This window comes from Pecten maximus, chromosome 5, assembly GCF_902652985.1.
Source record: "Pecten maximus chromosome 5, xPecMax1.1, whole genome shotgun sequence".
NCBI lineage: Eukaryota > Metazoa > Mollusca > Bivalvia > Pectinida > Pectinidae > Pecten > Pecten maximus.
Window position 1 is genome coordinate 34,926,700 of NC_047019.1, and position 18,961 is coordinate 34,945,660.

An 18,961-nucleotide genomic window follows, 5' to 3' on the forward strand; every position below is an offset into this window, starting at 1 on the left:
TCACATCTATTTTACAGTATTACCCTGAATCATAATGTCCTCTATCAACCTCTTTTTTGATGAGGAGGACACTTACCTCAGGGGCTGTGTAGCGACATTCTGCACTCTTGGTTTTGAGATCCCACAACACAATAGCACCAGTCTCAAATCCAATCAAAAGCTGTAACAGAAAAACAAAACACATCAAGCTGAAGTAATACAACTATGTAAGTATTGTTGACATGGTTATGTAATTTTGAATTTTAAACTTCTTTTCACCATTTTCAATTAACACAATGGGTATTCTAACATTTTATGACAATTTCTACTGACAATTGAACCTCTTGAGCACAATTTTCTGAAAATTGTATGTTTTTCTGTCTCCAATGAATTTAGGACACCTTGTTGAAAATAGTTCTAATTGCAATATTCAAGTACTTTTAAGGCATTTTTTGTGGTGGGCTTCATCCCAGAAACCTACTAGCCAAATAATATCTTGATTCCAGGCTGTTTGGTTATTCATTAGAAGTTTAAGGGTTTCAATAAATATGAACCCTGTCACCTTGAAATGGGTCAAGGTAATTTTCAGCTTTTTGGCCCTAAATGACCATGGCTGTCGATGGGCCGTAAAACCTAAACAAACAAATTTTCGGCTTAATTCCATGGACCTGCCAGCCAGATTATCTTGATTCAAGGACTTTTGGTTATTAAAAAGAAGTCACTTATCCTTAAATTGTACACCTGAGACCTTCAATATGGGTTAAAATAATTCCTTTTCCAAACCTCTCAAGCTTGATCACAGGAACCTACCTTTAATCTAGATTCTAAGAAATTTGGTTATGAGAAAAAATCATATAATGAAAAACTTGGCAACGGATAGATAAGATATGGATGCCTCATCATGATATAAGATCACTTGTCAATTAAGGCCAGGTGAGCTTACAGGTGGTGAGTAAGAACCATTCACGTTGACAGTCCTTCCTTTGGTAATGTGTATTACACTAAAACAGCCTAGGATCCGTGTTTGTTAGAAATAGAACCTCATCAGCCCTGTAATTAGCTCACAATTAATTCTCTCCATTTACACACAATTAGATAAACTGGTCATTATATTAAATTTCCTCCCTATTGTGTTGCAGCAACCAAATCTACTTGGCTGCAAATGTCATTTTGTTGTTATTACTGTGTAAACCAACACGGGATATAAGGGCACTGAGGAGGTCAATTTCTCAATGTATGGGAAGTTATATTATCCATTTAAAATTTTGCTAATTACTCCCATTTATGTTTTTTGCATAAAAAATATATACTTATTATATTATCATCTCAATTTACATGCTAATTCTAAAATCCACACCAGATTCTGTTGAATAATATATTGCTAAAAATGGAATGAAGATACAATATTAAGTACCCTGTAGTCTGTAGATCCAGAACAGAGATTAAGTTTTGGAATCAGGAAAAAAAGGCACAGATATAAAATCCCAAGAATGAGAAATCTTATGGGATATATGTGACAGGAAACAATCAGAGCCAAGCCTTTATCTATAGGATCTGAAGTGACGATCTGGCATCAAGCAGATAAGGTTCAGGGAAAATAGTGACAGAATGGGGACCAAGATTTCTTAGGACAATATTCCTTGAGGGTTTAGTTTGATAGTCCTACTCTATAAACAATAAACAATTTCTTTCTGGGTACCTTTACCTTGAAGCTTAAACTCTAAGGAAATTTTACATCCCAGATGCACAAATAACAAATTATTTCATTAAGTGAAATAACAGCGACACTTCTGGATTCTGAGATAATTTCAGACTGACATAGCAATTATTACAGGGCACCTGCATCTTTGATGATGGGTTTTCATTATACCCCTTGTGTAGACATTGGTACTTTATACTATAGTCTGGGTGCAGTTTTAGGCCTTTGCGAAGACAAAATAAGCTGAGACAGTGCATAATTTATGCTATGTGAAAGAATTTTCTGGAATAATTTCCTTATGCGTTTTCCACAGACTCAGCCAAACCAGTTTGACAATTACACACAACCATGTGAAGACATCACAATCACCAGACTACAATCACCTTGGAGCAAAACTGAAACAAGCTTGGAACAGCTCATAATTGATCTATTTAAAGTTGTCGTTTCCATGAAGTTAGTTAAATGTGTGAATAAAAGACAACTTCTCAATCAGCAGATCCACAATTACAGTCTTAATAGGCTATTTTCTGTCATTTTTTTTTTTTTAAACAACATTTTGGAATGCTGTCATCCAATCAACTGTGAAAGAAACCATTTCAGGAAAAACAATCTTTTTTGTTTCTTCTTCTTGTGTAGGATAGCGTCCTCATGAGTACACATCAAAACACTCATAACTCTAATATCAAATTCCCACAGAATTCTTAACAAAACAAACAGCTATGTTTCATCCAATAAATGATAACATCTTGTATGAAGTTCCAGTGAACAGAAGTGTAGGTGATATAGAGCCTGAACAAAGTTTTTCTTTGATATAGGTCAAAGGTCAAAATTTAGGTCAGAGTGACCTACTTTTGATGCATGACAGACCTAGACCACCTCACTTAGCTGAACCTATGCCCCAAGTTTAAAGCTCCAGTGTCAAGCAATGTAGGAGATAGAGCCTGGACAAGATGATGTGCTGGAGGATGGACAGACACAATGCCAAACTAAAGCCACCCCACAAGGAACGCGTGGGGGACAACTAATAAACAGCAGGATACAGAATGTGTCCTCAACTCTGCCTTGCTTTGGTAATGATTGCATGTAAAAAGCAGGATACAGTGTGTCCTGGTTCAGTAATGGTTGTTTATTAACTACACAGAAAACTACTAAGCTTCCAGTTTTTGATTAATTCACTTCTACACCTTTGAGGACAATATTTCATTTGTGACTGTTATATTGCTTTACATGAACAAATTTTGTACTGTACTTTACCAGTAGATTGACCTGTTGATCATGTATGTCTGTGTATAACATAGAGAACAGTATAGGGTCTGAATTCTTAATTTCTGTAAATGATTTATGTGATGTTCCAACAAGAAGACAAATTGAATGAAATTAATCTGCATGTACTGCTGTATATCAGTTGTGAGGTGGAAATCGAGACATGCCAAATATTGATTCCTTGGCTAAAGTCTGGCAGTTCAACTAGCTTCTTGGATTCAGCACACATTGAAACAATGTTAACACTGCAGCAAGCCTTCTATGTGATCCAGCATATAATATCTTGGTGACGTAGTACCAGTCCTCAGAGAGGCCCAGCATACAGTATGTTGGTGACGTAGTAACAGTCCTCAGAGGGACTCAGCAAGCAGTATGTTGGTGACGTAGTACCAGTCCTCAGAGAGGCCCAGCATGCAGTATGTTGGTGACTTAGTACCAGTCTTCAGAGGGACTCAGCAAGCAGTATGTTGGTGACGTTGTACCAGTCCTCAGAGAGGCCCAGTATACAATATGTTGGTGACATAGTACCAGTCCTCAGAGGGACTCAGCAAGCAGTATGTTGGTGACGTAGTACCAGTCCTCAGAGGGACCCAGTATACAGTATGTTGGTGACTTAGTACCAGTCCTCAGAGGGACTCTGCAAGCAGTATGTTGGTGACATAGTCCCAGTCCTCAGAGAGGCCCAGCATACAGTATGTTGGTGACGTAGTACCAGTCCTCAGAGGGACTCAGCAAGCAGTATGTTGGTGACGTAGTACCAGTCCTCAGAGGGGCCCAGTATACAGTATGTTGGTGACGTAGTACCAGTCCTCAGAGAGGCCCAGCATACAGTATGTCTGTGACGTAGTACCAGTCCTCAGAGAGACCCAGTATACAGTATGTTGGTGACGTAGTACCAGTCCTCAGAGGGACCCAGTATACAGTATGTTGGTGACGTAGTACCAGTCCTCAGAGAGGCCAAGCATACAGTATCCAGTCCTCAGAGGGACCCAGTATACAGTATGTTGGTGACGTAGTACCAGTCCTCAGAGGGACCCAGTATACAGTATGTTGGTGACGTAGTACTAGTCCTCAGAGAGGCCAAGCATACAGTATGTTGGTGACGTAGTACCAGTCCTCAGAGGGACCCAGTATACAGTATGTTGGTGACGTAGTACCAGTCCTCAGAGGGGCCCAGTATACAGTATGTTGGTGACGTAGTACCAGTCCTCAGAGAGGCCCAGCATACAGTATGTCTGTGACGTAGTACCAGTCCTCAGAGAGACCCAGTATACAGTATGTTGGTGACGTAGTACCAGTCCTCAGAGGGACCCAGTATACAGTATGTTGGTGACTTAGTACCAGTCCTCAGAGAGGCCAAGCATACAGTATCCAGTCCTCAGAGGAACCCAGTATACAGTATGTTGGTGACGTAGTACCAGTCCTCAGAGGGACCCAGTATACAGTATGTTGGTGACGTAGTACCAGTCCTCGGAGAGGCCAAGCATACAGTATGTTGGTGACGTAGTACCAGTCCTCAGAGGGACCCAGTATACAGTATGTTGGTGACGTAGTACCAGTCCTCAGAGGGACCCAGTATACAGTATGTTGGTGACATAGTCCCAGTCCTCAGAGAGACCCAGCATACAGTATGTTGGTGACGTAGTACCAGTCCTCAGAGGGACCCAGTATACAGTATGTTGGTGACGTAGTACCAGTCCTCGGAGAGGCCAAGCATACAGTATGTTGGTGACATAGTACCAGTCTTCAGAGGGACTCAGCAAGCAGTATGTTGGTGACGTTGTACCAGTCCTCAGAGAGGCCCAGCATACAGTATGTTGGTGACGTAGTACCAGTCTTCAGAGGGACTCAGCAAGCAGTATGTTGGTGACGTAGTACCAGTCCTCAGAGAGGCCCAGTATACAATATGTTGGTGACATAGTACCAGTCCTCAGAGGGACTCAGCAAGCAGTATGTTGGTGACGTAGTACCAGTCCTCAGAGGGACCCAGTATACAGTATGTTGGTGACTTAGTACCAGTCCTCAGAGGGACTCAGCAAGCAGTATGTTGGTGACATAGTCCCAGTCCTCAGAGAGGCCCAGCATACAGTATGTTGGTGATGTAGTAGCAGTCCTCAGAGGGACTCAGCAAGCAGTATGTTGGTGACGTAGTACCAGTCCTCAGAGGGGCCCAGTATACAGTATGTTGGTGACGTAGTACCAGTCCTCAGAGAGGCCCAGCATACAGTATGTCTGTGACGTAGTACCAGTCCTCAGAGAGACCCAGTATACAGTATGTTGGTGACGTAGTACCAGTCCTCAGAGGACCCAGTATACAGTATGTTGGTGACGTAGTACCAGTCCTCAGAGAGGCCAAGCATACAGTATCCAGTCCTCAGAGGGACCCAGTATACAATATGTTGGTGACGTAGTACCAGTCCTCAGAGGGACCCAGTATACAGTATGTTGGTGACGTAGTACTAGTCCTCAGAGAGGCCAAGCATACAGTATGTTGGTGACGTAGTACCAGTCCTCAGAGGGACCCAGTATACAGTATGTTGGTGACGTAGTACCAGTCCTCAGAGGGGCCCAGTATACAGTATGTTGGTGACGTAGTACCAGTCCTCAGAGAGGCCCAGCATACAGTATGTCTGTGACGTAGTACCAGTCCTCAGAGAGACCCAGTATACAGTATGTTGGTGACGTAGTACCAGTCCTCAGAGGGACCCAGTATACAGTATTTTGGCGACTTAGTACCAGTCCTCAGAGAGGCCAAGCATACAGTATCCAGTCCTCAGAGGAACCCAGTATACAGTATGTTGGTGACGTAGTACCAGTCCTCAGAGGGACCCAGTATACAGTATGTTGGTGACGTAGTACCAGTCCTCGGAGAGGCCAAGCATACAGTATGTTGGTGACGTAGTACCAGTCCTCAGAGGGACCCAGTATACAGTATGTTGGTGACGTAGTACCAGTCCTCAGAGGGACCCAGTATACAGTATGTTGGTGACATAGTCCCAGTCCTCAGAGAGACCCAGCATACAGTATGTTGGTGACGTAGTACCAGTCCTCAGAGGGACCCAGTATACAGTATGTTGGTGACGTAGTACCAGTCCTCAGAGAGACCCAGTATACAGTATGTTGGTGACATAGTACCAGTCCTCAGAGGGACCCAGTATACAGTATGTTGGTGACATAGTACCAGTCCTCAGAGAGGCCAAGCATACAGTATGTTGGTGACATAGTACCAGTCCTCAGAGGGACCCAGGATACAGTATGTTGGTGACGTAGTACCAGTCCTCAGAGAGGCCCAGACTACAGTATGTTGGTGATGTAGTACCACTCCTCAGAGGAACCCTGCATACAATATGTTGGTGACATAGTACCAGTCCTCAGAGAGGCCCAGTATATAGTATGTTGGTGACATAGTACCAGTCCTCAGAGAGGCCCAGTATATAGTATGTTGGTGACGTAGTACCAGTCCTCAGAGGGACCCAGTATACAGTATGTTGGTGACGTAGTACCAGTCCTCAGTGGTGACGAAGTATACAGTATGTTGGTGACATGTTGGTGACGTAGTACCAGTCCTCAGAGGGACCCAGTATACAGTATGTTGGTGACATAGTACCAGTCCTCAGAGAGTCCCAGTATACAGTATGTTGGTGACATAGTACCAGTCCTCAGAGAGTCCCAGTATACAGTATGTTGGTGACGTAGTACCAGTCCTCAAGAGTCCCAGTATACAGTATGTTGGTGACGTAGTACCAGTCCTCAAGAGTCCCAGTAAACGGTATGTTGGTGACGTAGTACCAGTCCTCAGAGGGACCCAGTATACAGTATGTTGGTGACATAGTACCAGTCCTCAGAGGGACCCAGTATACAGTATGTTGGTGACGTAGTACCAGTCCTCAGAGAGGCCCAGTATATAGTATGTTGGTGACGTAGTACCAGTCCTCAGAGGGACCCAGTATACAGTATGTTGGTGACATAGTACCAGTCCTCAGAGAGGCCCAGCATGCAGTATGTTACTGACATAGTACCAGTCCTCAGAGAGACCCAGTATACAGTATGTTACTGACGTAGTACCAGTCCTCAGAGAGACCCAGTATACAGTATGTTGGTGACATAGTACCAGTCCTCAGAGGGACCCAGTATACAGTATGTTGGTGACGTAGTACCAGTCCTCAGAGGAACCCAGCATGCAGTATGTTACTGACGTAGTACCAGTCCTCAGAGGAACCCAGCATGCAGTATGTTACTGACGTAGTATCAGTCCTCAGAGGGATCCACATACAGTATGTGAGCCCTAGAAGAAATCCATACTACCCTTATGCATGTTAATAACAACAACTTCCTCAAAGGGGTAACATTACATCTGTTTTACATTTATTTCAATATAAAAACAGACATGACCAAAACAACCAAGGACAACAAAGGCATTTTTATTTATGAAGTAATCATTACAAAATACTAATGCTTAGAGACAAATTTTGTCTAATTTCTTGGTATATGCTACAACATATTTTTGTGCAGGACAGCTTCAGCCAGGTAGTCATAATATACTTCTATTTGTTAAGATTTTGAATCTTAAGAATTGAGAGGATTCAGACAAGGCCTACAGTTAACCACTTAAGAGACAAAGACTGGACACTGCATTCAAACGAGAGCAAGAGCAGTCCACGATGAAGTAATACAGATCTGTTTAGTGTAGATAATTCACCAACAGGACCCAAAGTCAACTATCTACTTAATGTCTAGGTTATGTCTAGTTAACACAAATTTATTACAGTCGATCTTGGCCATATTATGGAAATGATAGAGTAATATGTAGAATCACAAGGCTATTGTAAGGCAGGCAAGCATGTGATGTTCTCTGAAGAAATACTAAGAACTGTGCTATCACTATCAATGTCAAAACTTTGCTGGTTTTCTGTGAGGAATGGATCAGATTGATTTGGCGGCAGCTTCGAATTTCTGCCCAACTAGAATGTGTTGTACAAATCAATATGACGCCCCCTCCAGCCCCTTCATAGCCATTAATTAATCTTGGTAACCAATCCCACTTCCACTCTGTGCCTGAGCCAACCTGGCCAAGTGTAGTTAAAAGAGGTTTAGGGCACAAAGACCCAGATAAATCCTCAGTGCTGTAATTTGGACGAGATATACTACTTGTCAATTGAAGTAAATCTGTTGATCGCTCCATCAGACACTGGTCACGATGGCAGTAAATGCTGGCTAAGGATAATATACAACATTCCCTGAAGCACAACTGTATATTTTTCACTGTTTATGATCAAATTACTTCACTTCTTTTTTCTATTTAATATCAACTGCTAATATCAATTCATTGATTTTTTTTTTTGATTTTGACTAAAGCTACTAACTTTCCTTACATGTATGCTTTCTTCTAAGTATTGGTTCATTTTTTTGACTAAGATTTTTTTTTTAAATTCATTGTTTTTGCAACTTCCTGACTGGATCCAATTAAGTTATTCCTTAGAAGTTTCAGATGTTGCAATAACCAATTTGGTTTAAACAGCAGCATTATTTAAAAGGTTTCTCAAACCATTATAGGAAATTGATCATGACATCAGCTGATCTTTCACTTTTCTCCGACATTAACTTCCTCAATATTACACTATGAACTTTCTGTGATGACTTCCAAATATGGGCAGATGTGCAGTGTTCATGACCGAGAGTTAATGTCACACTGATATTAACTTTCTTAAAATCCATCATCAGATCATCAAAGTGTACTTAAAATTTTGCACAGAATTCCTTCCTGGACCATTAAATAGATAACTTATGACTATTGAGAAAAATCAGAAGAGACAGACTCCGGTATAAAAGTAGAGGTACATGCCATGCTTGGTTATTGGCAGGCCAATAAATTTGGACACATGCTGTATCTATAGACGAAAGACATTCAACTGAGTCTGAATATGCCAAAGTCTAATCAAGACTGGGGAATACTTTATATAGACACTATAAACGAGTCTGAAGGTTAAAGGGTGTATGTAGGATCAGTCGTTATGTTTAGACTTTTTGTTGATTATTGATGTTCTTTCATCTCACATTCTCTTTTAATTTTCTTGCATAATTATCAATAACCACCAACTCAATTTGCATATCATACCAAGGCATCAGTATTTTTTATATCATGATTACAATACCGTGACATATTCTGATGTTTGGGACATTCAAGTTTCTTTACTTCAGTGTCTTGCCATGAGAGCTAATCATAATATTATCCCACTCTTCTCCGAAAAAAAAAAAAAAAAAAATCCTGTGAGAAATTGCTGCATCATATAAAAACCTGCTTCTATAGATCCAACAAAGTGTTTTTAAAACTCATCACAGCAACTGGTGTTAAATGATCTAATGAAATTGCTGGCGTGTAAAATAGAAACAGCATGATGGTAGATCAATGCAGAAACATTATAGCATCTGAGAATCATTAAACAGTTACCGCCAGGGGTCCCAGGTAATGGAACAGGTCTCTTAGGGATCAGAATCAATGTCATACCTATAGCAAGGTAAAGGTAGGCACTAATTAACCTCCCATCATAGACTACTGACATGCAGCTAGGTGTACCAGCATTGTAGTTTATCTAAACCTTTTTCTGTCCACCCTGTATCTGGTAGTGTCAATGTGACATGTTTAAAGTCTAAGATTGTTAGATGGTTCAGTACAAAGTTGGTGGGTGTTGACAATAAAAAAGAAGACAGTTACCCTTCAGTAACAATTTGTCTTGATTTTCCTTGCACTTTTCAATGGTCCCCATGCAGGTCTATATTTTGTTCATATTTTCCCTGGTTTTACCAGTTTTGAGTTAGATTTGTTTTTGTTTACATTTTGGTATTTTCTTCTTGGTTTTGACGACTACATATTTAACTAAAGAAGAAAAGATACAGTAAAATGAAAACAGCACCAAGAAGACAAGTTCAAAAGATTTTAAATGAAGACAGAAATATAGAAGGTCAGGTAGGGGGAGGAGAAGGCTTAAAAGATCGGATAACAGGTGGGAAGCTGGTAAAGAGATAGTACAAAATGAAGTGATGGTGAAAGATAGGGAGGAAGTAAATGGTGGCCAGAAGGTTAACTGATACGAAGACAGAGAAATGGAAGAAAAGGATGGAAAAGAATGGTCTATTGGGAGTACAGATGTAAGAGGGGCATCAGGACATACAAACCTTGTTGGGGTCTACAGGGCTATCACTCAGATGTACCACTGTACCAGGGTGAGTCTTCCTTGATCTGTAAGTATAATACAACACGTCAATGTCAAGTTTTAACAAATGTTTACAGATGTTATTATTATATTACAATTACAAACATCTTTTTACAAACAATCAAGCATGTATGTACCAACTTTAATTATATGTAAACATAGATATTGATGTACTGCAAGATGTAAATGCCTGGATGGAGCCATGTGCACTGTAAGTGGGGGATATATACAGAGTAATTTGGACAGCCGTGTCCCTTCAAGGTTCAATGACTGTTTTTTTTAATCAATGAACTGTCAGAATGAGATGATTTATTGTGATTACTCAACAAAAATCATTTAAACAGCTTTATAGCTGTGTGAAATCATCCCCCCCCCCCCCCACTCCCTACTTTTGTTTTCTTAACATTGACTTTCATCAAACAGACTTAACCTTCCGACATGTTATAAACAAAGATCAATAAATATATTTCTGTTTAGATGGTGAGAATGTTATTGTCTACAATGGTCAACAATCTTGTTGTGATAAACAACAACTCCTGCTTTATTTAGAAATATATTCAGTATTTCTATAGCTATCAAAATAGCTCAAGACAAATCAACACCTGCCACTTGTGTATAGGTGTGAGATCAATAAGTGATATATTTTCCCATCATTTAGAAATGTTGACAGATTTAGTTTGTTTATCAACATATAAGCAGCTTGTTCCTCTACTTTACTAATGGTTTCTATAGAGACCAAATTCTACCATTTCAAAACAGTGATAGATTTCCATACACATGGCACTTGGGTATTACAAAAATTCAGGTGGTAAAAACAATCGATGTTGTCCGCATTTCAGGCAGTGGTAATAAAATGGAAAATATGAAATAGATAAATAAATTTCCTCTTCTCCACACGAACTGTGCATAGCGCAGATTGATGGGAGCTGGGTAAACTAAGCAGACAAACTAATGTCTTAGTAATGTGCGCGGTTATTGTGTAATTACACAACACAGTTGATGATGACACCGCCGGTTGGTTTATGTGATAGGATGACTCCATCAGCCAGCTACTAATAACATTCTAGTACTGTTTTGCATGACAGTTTGACTTCTCTTGTTACCAGTGATTGGTCATAAGCATACTGTACTTTAATGGTGATGGGAGAGGTAAATTGGTACAGACTGTGATGCATGAGTGAGTGTGTTGTCTCACACAAAATGAAGGGCCGCACTAGAATGATTGTAAGTGGCAATCCCAAACTGTGGCGATTTTATTTGTAATATATATATGATAATGTACACAGTTTCATATTCAGATTTGAAATTGAATATGTAATCTCAGCGTTCATATAACATGTCCACATACTATGAGAATATATATGTGGACCATCCACTTCGGTATCAACTCTGATTAAATCTACCTCATTCATTATCAAAATTGCACGTTAGGTGAAGAAAAACAGAAATGATAAGTCCAAATTTAGGCTAGATTGTTAATTAGTTATGTAGTTGTAGGTGAAGATAACAGAAATGATAAGTCCAAATTTAGGCTAGATTGTTAATTAGTTATGTAGTTGTAGGTGAAGATAACAGAAATGATAAGTCCGAATTTAGGCTAGATTGTTAATTAGTTATGTAGTTGTAGGTGAAGATAACAGAAATGATAAGTCAGAATTTAGGCTAGATTGTTAATTAGTTATGTAGTTGTAGGTGAAGAAAAACAAAAATGATAAGTCAGAATTTCGACGAATCAATTGAATGTCAACAGTTGTAGTTAAACCTTTCAATGGATCAACAGTACTAGCCAGTGACAATGACTATGTCATAGGTACAGCTACATCTTACAGTAATCACACTTTCTGACTTTCATATTTAAACTAAAATCTTGATTTTGTTCTGAAATGGTACAACCCCAGTAGGACATGTTGGATAAGAGTAGCATGATCTCTCTGATTGTAGCCAGATACTCTATGGTGGGATGCATCTATAACAATGCTACTCCATGTCTGATGATCTTGAATTCAGGACCCATCACTAAATGAACCACAAGACTTTTTTGGTTCTTCTAGAGAAACCTTGTACAAGCAAGCAAAAAGATATCTTAGGTTGCCAGCCACATAACTTTAGGTAAAGATCCGAGGTTTGTGGTTGACAAAACCCCCTACCCATGTTGGTTTTTTTCTCTGGAAGCTGAGAAACAGACCAGTTTATGCTGTCGTCATTGTGTCCTTGGGCAAGACACTTTATCCTTATTGCTCCAGATCGCATGTGACGGGCCTCCCGTATGTTGTTCAGTGTGGTAGTCACTAACTACTACAAGGAGCCCTGCCTCAAAATGACCCTGGCTGTTTACCAGCGATAAACCAAGCAAACATACAAACAATCATAAACATTTAACCTCCAATGTTTCAACACATGGTCAACTTAACTCCTAAACCAACCAACAACCAATCACCTCCTAGACATAGACATGACCAAGGTTTCAACACACAATCGACTTAAACTCCTACACACAACCCATAACCAAGTGACTCAGGTTTCAAATTAATACAAAGGTTTTTCTTGTTGTCGTCTCACTTTGACATTTTCATACATTAAAATCAAATTATCATTTTTTTAATTTCTTTATCAAACTGTGATTTTCATTCTTCATATGTTAGAAGACAATTTTTTTTATATATTGTCAGATTGTAGCATTTCTATGTTACCACCAAAAGGAGGTTGGATGCATAGTGTTAAAAATTTTCTGTCCATCACAAATTCAATCATTCATACTAGGATACTGATATTTTAGGCGAAAGTTCTCCCAAATCAGGTTATTGTGTTATTGTGTTAAGAGGAAAGAAAGCGGGTAGTCTAAAAAGGATTTTGTGAAAAAAGTGAATTAGTAAGAAAATAGTGAAATGCTTCACTTTTCCATGGCCATATATATTGGATATTGGAATCCCTCTCGAATTTTGTTTTAACAAAAATACAATGGTTTACAGTGATATTCGTTGGGAATATAAGGAAGATAGCATTAAGAATTCAAATTAGATACAATTGATACCTGTGTGAGTGTGTAAAATGTGAGCAAGTCTTCATCATTCTTCAGGTATAATGTTTTGCCTTGACACAAAAAAAATGGCAGAATGTAACTATCACATGATATGCAATTACTGAAACAAAGGCAAAGTGAGGAAAATATGTAGACTGAAGGGGTTATGTTAATGAAAATTATTGATCAACACCTATAGCCATAACAAAGTATTGTTTCCAGAGAAAGTAGTTGTGGAGCAGGTGCTTGTTCTCCTAAATCTATTGTAGCATAGCCACATTCTCCCATTTCTCTATATTTTAAACATGAGAACAAATTAGCTAATTACTTTTACATTCACAACACAGAGTGGCAGGTGTTTGTGGTCCAGGTAAAGCTTAAATCATGTTCATCAACAAGAGGTATTCAATTATCCTCCCTGCATCAATGTCATGCAAACCTATTACAGGTGCTCCAGTAGCATAGAGACAATAATGATAAGGTTAAGTCTTACAGGTGCTCCAATAGCATAGAGAACAATAATGATAAGGTTAGTCTTACAGGTGCTCCAATAGCATAGAGAACAATAATGGTAAGGTTAGTCTTACAGGTGCTCCAGTAGCATAGAGACAATAATGATAAGGTTAAGTCTTACAGGTGCTCCAATAGCATAGAGAACAATTATGATAAGGTTAGTCTTACAGGTGCTCCAGTAGCATAGAGACAATAATGATAAGGTTAAGTCTTACAGGTGCTCCAATAGCATAGAGAACAATTATGATAAGGTTAGTCTTACAGGTGCTCCAATAGCATAGAGAACAATAATGGTAAGGTTAGTCTTACAGGTGCTCCAATAGCATAGAGACAATAATGATAAGGTTATTCTTACAGGTGTTCCAATAGCATAGAGACAATAATGATAAGGTTAGTCTTACAGGTGCTCCAATAGCAAAGAGAACTATGATGATAAGGTTAGTCTTACAGGTGCTCCAATAGCATTGAGGACTATGATAAGGTCATTTTTCTATATTGCCCTGTTTAAACATTAATCACTCTATGGATTCCTACTTATCTGTATATTATTCTATTACCTATAAATCTCTGATACTCTAAAGCTCCTACAGATACTTTGTTGTAGTGTCAGATGAAAAAGATTTAAAACTGTTATCATCACTATCAAACTCTAGAGACCCGTGGCATTTGCCTTGCTTCCCATACTAGACCTTTCAATGTCACTGGTTTTCCAACAGAGGACATCTTTATTGCCATTAGGTAACAACACTAGACAGCTTTGTTTACCAGTGACCTTCCCAGCACTAAACAAATTTCACCAATATTGGCTTTCTAATAATTAATCACCATTGGTAAGTGTGGACCTCTCAATATAAAGACATTTTCAAGGTAAGAGCTGGCATTGGACTGATGACCATGACCTTTGATGGCTTGCAATTGGCTTATAAGCATACATTTAATTCTATCTGACAAGAGAACAACTTGTTTTAGAGATATTTGGTTTGGTTTGGTTTTAGTTGTTTAATGTCCTATCAAAAGCTAAGGTAATTTAAGGACGGCCTCCCTTGCATGCGATATGCCTGGTGTGGTGAGTGCATAAGTGTGTGTGGGGAGTGTCCTTGCCATGGTCCGAAACTTTTGCCAATTTATAGTGCTACCCCAATGAAGCATACTGCCGAAGACACCAAGCAGGACAGCCCACCCGGTCACACACTGACAATGGGCAAACCAGTAGCCCCACCCCCCCCCAAAATGCTGAGCGCTTAGCAGGAGTCATACACAAGAGGAAATCTTAGTGCACTTGTATCATCAATAATTTGATGAGTTTTTTTTTCTCAATTTCTATAATAATGCTCTTTTAAAATAAGGAATTTTAAACAAATACTTTTTATTGGCTTCAGAACTCATTAAAGGACTCATAGTGATACTAAAATCAGTAGACAAACATCAGAAAAAATATTGTAGATGGACACAGCCATTGGTGAACATGGGGTTCAAAAGCTAATTTGGTTTCTTTCTCCATCAGGTAATCTCTGTCCCCAGTTCCCGTATCCTTCAATTACAACAGAATTACTGTACTCTGTAACCCAAGAATTTTTTCCCTGGGGATACTAAATTTAGTTGCAGCACATGAAACAAAACAAGAGGGTCATAAATGATATCACTGTACAGGTAAAATCAATATTACTTGTTTTTATTTACAGGGTGTCTGGTCAATGTTTCTACAATATATTTGCTGAAGTTGGATGAATTATTAAAAACCTTGTATTTGATTACCTTCATATTTGTATATGTAGAATGGGAGTTTTGGGTTAAGGTATAGCATTATACTGGTTTGAGATGGAAATTCTCTTGGTTGATCTGAATCCTGGCATTGTCCTGACCAAAAGTCATTTGTTTGGAATCATAGGACATTCCATAATGTGTGGTGGATGGACTGATACTGATCAATGATCATGATATTTAAGGCGATATGGACAGTGTTCGACAGTAAAGGTGGTCCGATGCTATAGAAAACCTGGTCTGTCTATATAAAATGTCTTCGTGTTGGCCTGATTGGCTATGAAAAGTTTGAGTCCTGACATACATCATGTATTCCTATATTTTCTGACAAACCATCATATGAAATAAGAGCTTACAATCAAGATGTTTTTACCGAGAACAGTGCATTATTGGCCTCAAACATTTGAGAGAGTATGAACTGGACGATGCAAGCATTTGTGTGACACAGTTATGCTACTTTCAGCAATATGTGTTTACAAAATGTGTCTATGGAATTTTTCTTATATACTTTCATACACTGTATGGATGACAATACCTTCTGGTCACAATGACATTCCACAGAGTGGTATAAATGTGGTATGACATTGACCAATGTCATGTGACATTCCAGACTATACAGGTGACATTCCAGGCCATACAGGTGACATTCACATGACATTCCTCCACAAAGCTCAGTACCAGTGAGACTATTTTAGTGATCTATACACCACATGTAATATGCTGTGATTTGAGTCACTGAGCATTTTTTTGTGGGTGTGGTAGAACTAAACCATGTCACATGCCATAAGGGGCAGAAATAGTGGGTTGAACCCTCACCAATTAGTGTTGTATCAGGATGGACACTTAGTAATATTAGACTGATCTAAATAACTCAACACTAGGGATACACAGCCTTCCCTGGTCTGATAAGTAGGGATGGCTATTGGGTAAGCTTTAGGGATGCACAGAGTGTGGATGCTGCTGAGAACAGAATCATACCAAGTAATCTGGGATGCTTAAGGGGAAAGTGAAGTGGTTTGTGCCATTATGGCTTCATGCTGTCCTTTATTAGCTTTAACTTCTGGTAACTCAATATAAGTATTTTATAGAAAACCTACATCAATATTGGCTACCTCCTTGAAACTAAAAGTTCACATCATCTCCAAAAATTATATTAGGCAATCACATTTGCAGCATTTACTTCATGCAAAATTTAATATGGTTCTTTAACAGCTATAAATGTGGAGAGACAACCATCAGATTCTCGCTGATTAATGCTGTTAGTGCTTCCAGGGTGTGCAGAGTAAATTGAAAGATCTTTACACCAGGAATCATGGGCCAATCTGATGGGACTTCTGGTCCTAATATAGGCTATGCTATATGTAGTAAAGGCACAGACACCTACTAATTGACTGCACCAATTTGATCCATCATGTCGTTAGTATGACCATGTCACTGTTAATTACCTGGTAATGACATGATAACCTAATAAGGGAGTGGAAGAGCAGGAAAACCATTTACACTGCTTGTCTCAATGATTTACTTCAATAAGTAATAGAAAAGTCTGTCATTTACATCCCTATGAAGGCCAGAGGTATATTTGTTCAGTGTTTTTGCCTTTACCAAGCAAAATATTGAGACACAAATTAGCTTTTGTCTTTTTATTAGAATTAGCAAACTATTAACCATATACAGTGTATGTCGTCATGTATGTTAAATGTTATCAAGGATGTGATTGAAGATTATAGTCATATCAACCAATTTTGTAGAAGATTGGCTTTTGGATGGTATGTATAGGGAGAAGTGTATTGTGAGAAACTTGACAATGATTTCACTGTCAAGTCCATATGATGTGACCAGGATGGGATAATGATGTTTGTGCTACAGACCTCTCACACAATATCCATCAATCAGTAGCCAACTGTAGTGCAAGCTTATGCATAACCTTAGTGTCCAGAGATAGGTCCAACCATTCTTAGACAGTCTATATGGGTATATACAGACCAGACCTCTGTTCATGGTAACAACCTTTTATTTTTCATTCTTCGAAATCAAATACAATTCCTATTACTCTACCCTTAGAAAGCTGATGTTTGTATATCAAAGCCATTGCTGTACCCGGCACACTTGGTCAGTAGATTGCCTACAGAAATGGATTTGTCTATCTTCTTGGTCAGAAAGTATATTTAGTTCATCAATATTATTTGCCAATGACAAGCGTCATCACTGCTAGTGAATGATGAGCTCTGGACCTACCAAGATAAATACATGTCAAGGTTTCTAGATTGGTTATTTAAATGATCATAAGTTTTGTAGAAAGGAATCAGTAACAGTCAGGGAGACTATTTGATTCTTGATATGTTGATTTACCAGATAATGAACAAGCATTGATTTATACGCCAGCTTCACTACAGAACCGTGTAAAATCCCTACATCAACAATATATTTATTGACAAGTTGACAGATTACAGAGGAGTTGGGTGTATTTGGAGGTTTGGGTAATGACATGTGTTGATCAGGACAAATCATATAGGCAGACAGCATATATTACAACAGTACTTACATATCACGGGCCATACAAACATATCACTTTGACATGACACACAACCCAACCTATCTGTCCCTGGTTATAGGACATAGAGCGCTGATTGATCAATATTAAAGAACCCACAATCATCTAAGGACACAGAATCTCAGAAGAGACAGAACATCAAGATCACATAGACAAGGGACAGAACTCTGCTCAATCATTAAGACAAGGGACACAACTCTGCTAGTTAAAGTTAAGACAACAGACAACACTCTGCTATATCACAAAGACATGGGACTAAACTCTGCCAGGTCTTGCAGACAAGGGAAAGAACTCTGCTAGATCACAAAGACATATAGGACAAGAACCTTCCAGGTCACATAGACACAAGACAAAACTCTGTCAGGCCACAAAGACACATGGGATAGGTCTCTGCTAGATCATGTAGACAAGGAACAGAACTCTGCTAGGTCTTAAAGATATCGGAGAAAACTCAGCTAGATCACAAAGAAATGGGACAAAACTTTGCTGGTCACAAAGACATATGGGACAAAACTTTGCTAGATCATGTAGACAAGGGACAGAACTCTGCTAGTTCAGGCAGACATTTAGGGACAAAAATCTGCCTGATGAAGATTATGGAAAATACAAAACTACAAATTACATATTTACATAAGACAGTTCTCTGGCAGATCATAATACGAAGGCAAGAGAACCCAAAAGATCCTAATTTGATGTAATACAACAGATAGATATTTACTGCAAGGAATTCTCTGTGTTTACACAATCATATGTCGCTCAATAAAACTGACAGCTGATCATCCATATTCTGAGTAATGTGTCAACTCAGAAACAAATCGCTCTTCCTCTCTGTCATGACCAATCAAGGATCATGTAACGTGAAGCAAAGCAAATGTCTAGAGCCCTGACTACTATCTACCAATAATCATACTAGCTCATCATTTAATCAATCACAATTCTGACAGACACTGGATAAGAACCATGCT

General features: G+C 39.0%; 1 protein-coding gene across 4 annotated transcripts in view; it reads right to left on the minus strand.

The window, feature by feature from the left end:
- The window catches only part of LOC117327885 (syntaxin-binding protein 5-like), a 103,864-nt gene that overhangs the window by 46,478 nt on the left and 38,425 nt on the right, over positions 1-18,961 (minus strand). For all 4 annotated transcript variants that reach the window (XM_033885112.1, XM_033885114.1, XM_033885113.1 and 1 more), the window contains exons 6-7: positions 10,115-10,178; positions 77-160 (exon numbers count right to left, since the gene is read on the minus strand). In XM_033885112.1, coding sequence (XP_033741003.1) covers positions 77-160; positions 10,115-10,178 — 148 coding nt within the window. The remainder of the gene's footprint in view (positions 1-76; positions 161-10,114; positions 10,179-18,961) is intronic.